The sequence below is a fragment of the Nothoprocta perdicaria genome, unplaced genomic scaffold (genome assembly GCF_003342845.1).
Source record: "Nothoprocta perdicaria isolate Ctin4 unplaced genomic scaffold, notPer1 scaffold_127, whole genome shotgun sequence".
Taxonomy (NCBI): domain Eukaryota; kingdom Metazoa; phylum Chordata; class Aves; order Tinamiformes; family Tinamidae; genus Nothoprocta; species Nothoprocta perdicaria.
This window is the reverse complement of record NW_020454394.1, coordinates 725,006-730,210: the sequence shown is the minus strand read 5'-3', so window position 1 is coordinate 730,210 and position 5,205 is coordinate 725,006. Positions and strand designations below refer to the sequence as shown.

General features: G+C 36.9%; 1 protein-coding gene across 3 annotated transcripts in view; it reads left to right on the top strand.

Moving 5' to 3' along the window:
- The window catches only part of USP6NL (USP6 N-terminal like), a 97,728-nt gene that overhangs the window by 58,648 nt on the left and 33,875 nt on the right, over positions 1-5,205 (top strand). For all 3 annotated transcript variants that reach the window (XM_026033273.1, XM_026033271.1, XM_026033272.1), the window contains 2 exons: positions 1,264-1,303; positions 4,450-4,530. In XM_026033273.1, coding sequence (XP_025889058.1) covers positions 1,264-1,303; positions 4,450-4,530 — 121 coding nt within the window. The remainder of the gene's footprint in view (positions 1-1,263; positions 1,304-4,449; positions 4,531-5,205) is intronic.

The following is a 5,205-nucleotide window of genomic DNA, read 5'->3' as shown; positions in this document are numbered from 1 at the left end:
TTTTTTTTTTTTTTTTTTTTTTTTTTTTTTTTTTTTTTAATCATTTACAGCTTTTTTTTTTTTTTTTTTAATCATTTACAGCTTTGGGTGACAATTTCTGGAGAAMGGTGGTTTCTAGCAGGTTAAACGCTGACACCTTGGTCAGGTTGTGGAGAGTTTTGGCCTTGCTTTTTCAGGAAAACTTCAGATCCCTTGGAAATATTTCCAGAGGGACTGATCGTGGCTCCATGGATCCAGAGCTGCCCAAAAGCAGAACCCTCTTTGGTTTTAAATGAGTTTCTAGGTGTTTTGGTGCATTTCTTTATGGATAGTTACATTTATTGGCATTATAACAGAACTCCTCAGAAACGACCACACACACCCAAAAGAAAGATTTCATGCAGTGCTTTTTTGATCTCTTTTAGCAGCTACTTTATTTTTCTGTTATTTATCGGATTTGTAGAGGAAAAAAAGCTTCCAGGTGAGCTGCTAGGGTTTCAGAAGCTGCAGATGCTGCCTGCCAAGGAAGGAGGCCCCATTTTGGCATCAAACAGACATTTTAAAGTACTGCTCTTCATGCTTCATAACAACCTGCCCGTTTACAGTTAGGTGAAAGAACTTAGAATTTGGAATTTGAACTAAATACCTACTTAAAACTTTTTTCTTTTTCATTTTTTTTTTCTTTCAAATTCCTTCCTTACTGTTAATCAGAACTTTTCTAGGACATTGAGATAATGTAATTTTACCGTCCCAAGTCAAGGAAGGTCTCATGTGGCTTTCCCTGGGCACAGCAGTAGAAAAAGAAAAATCTTTTTTAGGGATATTTCAGCCAGCAGGAGCATGGACTAGTAAGCAAAATTAATATTAATGTTGAAACTACACCTAGTGGYATAAGTGTTCAAAAATAGCTGGATTTAGAGAGCAAATCTGCATTAAAAACATTTGRGTATGACTTTTTCTTCATTGGAAAGGCTTTTCTTTCTTAACTCTGCTGCCAAAATACCACTTCAGCTTCAGTTCAGGAATACAGCATGGTGTGCTTTTGAAGAAAAATAATTATTTTGAATAACACAGTTTATTTTAAAGCAGTGAAAACTCTTCTGATTTTGGTTTGCTATCTAATTCCATTTTCTTACTTAATGTCATGAGTTTTACTGTGTTTTACTCAGGAAGCCTTCTCATAATTCCTTCCATATATATGTATGAATAACAGGCAAGAACCTATAAAATGAGCTTTGTGCCAAGATGAAGCAGGACTGATGTGAACTTTGTCTTTGTTTCTAGCCCAGAGGAGCTTCCTGTTCATGATGTAGCAATAGAAAAGGTAAGTCCAATGTCACCCAACCCTTCAAAGAGGAAGGGAACAGTCACAGATTTATGACTCTTTTCTGAAATAAATGGCTACAAAAGTAGGGGATGAAGTGTTTTAGTGGTTTGCATTTCCAAAGAGCTCTATTCCTGTATCTCATAAGGATGTGGTCATTGAGGTTGTGCTAACGAGCTGCCACATCCCATGGGGTCACATAATACTTGGCACCAGCCCTAGTGCAAAGGAAAAACTGTTTTTTTTTTTCCTCTTGCATTGGTTCAGGTGTATTACCACGTACATGACCTGAAATTGTTGCATTTTTTCCTGATATTTTCCATCTCAATCCCATTCTGAGCAAACACATAATTTCATTTCCTTCAAAAGGACACAGCAGGGTGTTGAGCCCATGAGCATCACTGTCAGACAGCTGGTAATTATTGTACTCTATGTGTTTTGAAGCTCTGATTCACAGTAGCTGTGTCGCTTAGCCTGAAATTATTGGCTGAAAATACTGCCTTACTTCACCATCACTTCACCATATTTTATTCACGCTGTCTCAGACAAAATGCCAGCCCAGGAACTGTATTTACTGAATCAGTGCTAAATTGGAAATGTAGTTTCTTTGGACCATCAGGCAGCGATGCGCCTGGGTTAGACTCCTGATCATACCCTGACCTCTACTGGTCTGAGGCTCAGATCTGCTTTTTTTAGCAGCAGTGTTTGGATCTTTGCAATTTGCACCATCCCATTCATAGGGTTATTAATGTGCTGTGTTAATGAAGACTAACACTACAAGCTTTCTGTGCAGTATGTTTTCARATCACTTATTTGATTGGATTGTTCCTCTTTGCTTTACATATTGCCTGTGATTTAGAAAAAAACCCRTGTATTTGTAAGTGGTATTTTGATGTAGCTTGTAGCTTATGTAAAGAGTTGTCCATATGTGTGAATTTTGAATCCCTGCTCATTCATATACATTCTAGTGTAGCCTTAAATTGGATTTTCTTTCTGTATATCTGCAGGCCTGATGCTTTCAGGATAAGAATTATTGCTATGAACACAGGGTAATTTTCATGCTTTGTTACATTGCCAGGCCCTTGGCTGTTTAAATAAAACAAATCATTGCCCTATATTATGGGCCACTCCACCTTCAGATAAACTGAGCAGCCCTTCCTAGGGAGGAAGGGTCATCTGGAAGAAAACAAGTGGATTGGAAAGAGGGAAAAGCTGAGAGTCAGAATCTCCATCTGGTTTTGAAATGCTGCAGAAGGTTCTTTACATCACTTTTATTTTTGTTGTTGATTAACTCGATTATAAGTTTTTGAGGAAAGGCACTTGGTGTTTTATAACTTTCAGTGAATTTTGTTTTTTTGAAGCTTCTGCTAAGCATTGCTGTGAGCCTTGGCTCTGGCACCCTTGCTCCCCAACTTACCTTCATGCCTCCCAACAGTCTATTATTTATTGACTGCTAAGGAAACCTCCTTGCTTCAGTTAGGGATTCTGTCACTTTCAGTGGTGGAAATGTTTCAAAAGTGTAAAATACACTCAAAGATAGATAAATGGTTTTTTTCCCTCTTTGTTTTTTTGGAGACTGCTACATGGGACTTGCCTCAAAGAAGCATCTGCAAAGAGCATCCGTCCGCTGCGCAACAAGCAGCCTCAGATCTGTGCATGTTTTCAATGCTGCACCTGTTAGGCATGAAAGTGAACATAATTCAGACAAAAAAAAAATAGCTAAGACTTTTTTAACAGCCAAACACAGAAATAATTGCTGTTTTGACGACAGTCGGATCGCTTGAGAACTGGGATAAACTGACACGGGAGACATGAAAGCGCGAACAAACTCGCATTGAAGTGAGCTGCCAACTCAAAAGGCTGAAAATCCTGAAAGCAGATCAAAGATACAAACAAAAAGGCTGCGGGAGCCGATGGGGTTTTATTTTTCTTATCAATTATCTGAACAACCTGTTGAGGGCAGAGACCTTTCCTGACTTGATAGCGATGTTATTCCTGCGATTGAAACTATGGCTAAAAAAAGTCTGAGATGTTAAAAAAGCTGAAAGGTTTGGAAAGGTCTGTGGTGCAGAGGAGAATCAGAAGTGTGTAATTCAGGAAGCAGATTTTTTTTGACATTCCCCTTCTAAATGATCTGTTAAGTGTTTTGAAAAYAGAAAGGATGCAAATGGGTAAGAAATCACCAAGTACAGCCTGAACAATAATGTGGAAGATCTAATTGCAACATGAAGAATAAGGTTGAGAATGAAGTGCTTCTTTCCACCCATATCTTGCGTATACTTCCATCAGTTTAGGTCAGTTGGGTGGAAACACAAATAACTTTAAAAATAAGTTGTTTCCAGGGCAGTTAATGGACAGGATCTTGGTTGAAGTGGATCTGAATGATCATTAAATTGTATTTCTAGTTTACACGACTTTGATCTGCTGGACTGAAGAAATCCTTTGCCTGTTTTATTCTACTGATACCCCATAGATATTCCATTGAATTAGATTGAGGATTTCTAGCTTTTAATGTCCAGAATCGGAACATACTTCCATTTCTGGCACTGCAGTGTCACTCTGCATGCACTTACGCATGTGCTTTATTTAAAACTAGGGAGCAGTTTAGCTCGACATACATATTAGTTAACTCTGTCAATACCTTAAATCTGCTTCTTTATTTTTCTTAATGTGTTTTGTGCCTGACATAAGCAGAAGTTTTAATTATTAATTGGAAGGAAGTGAATTGTGTTCAGGGAAAGTCAAGGTAAGGGAAGTCATTACTTCAAAGTCGACTTTTAAAGGATTGCAGTAGAAATTATTTGCCTGAATGTTTACTTAAAAAAAAAATGGAGCAGAGCTTTTCTGTACTTGCCAAAAATGTGGAGAGAARCTAATATAATTCTTTCACTAAAAACCTCCTAAAAAACAGTAAGGAGAGGGGGGAAAAAAAGAAAGAAAAGAAAGAAAAAGCCCTGATTGTCAGCACCATGTGAAGAATTCTTATAAATATAAGAGCAGTTCAAATTAARTGGTGTTACTTGCTTGCTTTTTTAGGTTGAGTGGACCAGAAATTGAAGATACTGTTTTTCTCAGTTCTTAAAATGCCTAAAATAAATCATTATCAATGTGTTCTACATGTAAACAAATTGATTTTCCAATTTCAGCAAAAGCACCTTGAAATCGAAAGAACTACAAAATGGCTAAAGATGCTCAAAAGCTGGGAAAAATACAAGAATAGCGAAAAGGTAAAAATATTAGTGTTTTTTCTTTATTTCACCAACTGTCGCTACTGAATGAACATGTAAGCTTAATTCTAGTTGTGTTGTTTTTATTATACTCAGAAGCACACTTGGGGGAAAAYGCTTTTTTTGTTGTTTTTCCACAATGCAGTAATTAACATATGCATAAATATATTCATTCTCTCTCTCTCTCTCCATATACATACATACATATATATATATATATAAACTGAGTTCAAATGTTAATTTTTAAGCAGATTCAGTAACATATTTGGACTAATTTCTGCTTACTGCACTGCACCTGCCTGGTGGTTTGGGACCACGCTGCCTGCCATGTTCACATCTGCAGAATAAATAGTGGTGCTGATGAAGTCTTGTCTTTTATGAAGTGAGCCAAGCAAAATTGGGTTTGATTCCTATTTTRAGAAGAGGAGGAGAATGAAGAGGAGAAAGAAAAATGCTTTTCTCAACTAGAAAAGAGAGGACACCTTTAAAAGAGAATACCTGACTTCTTCAGGAATCRTAAATCCCTTTTAAGGATTATGAATTTTAAATTTACTTTTCATTTGTATGCTGGATATTGTCGTAATTCGTATTTAAATTTAAAGTTACTCTTTTGAGGCACAGCTAGGGTCTTACTTGGATCTCTGAGTTCTTTATTATGATTCTCATCTGTGAGTG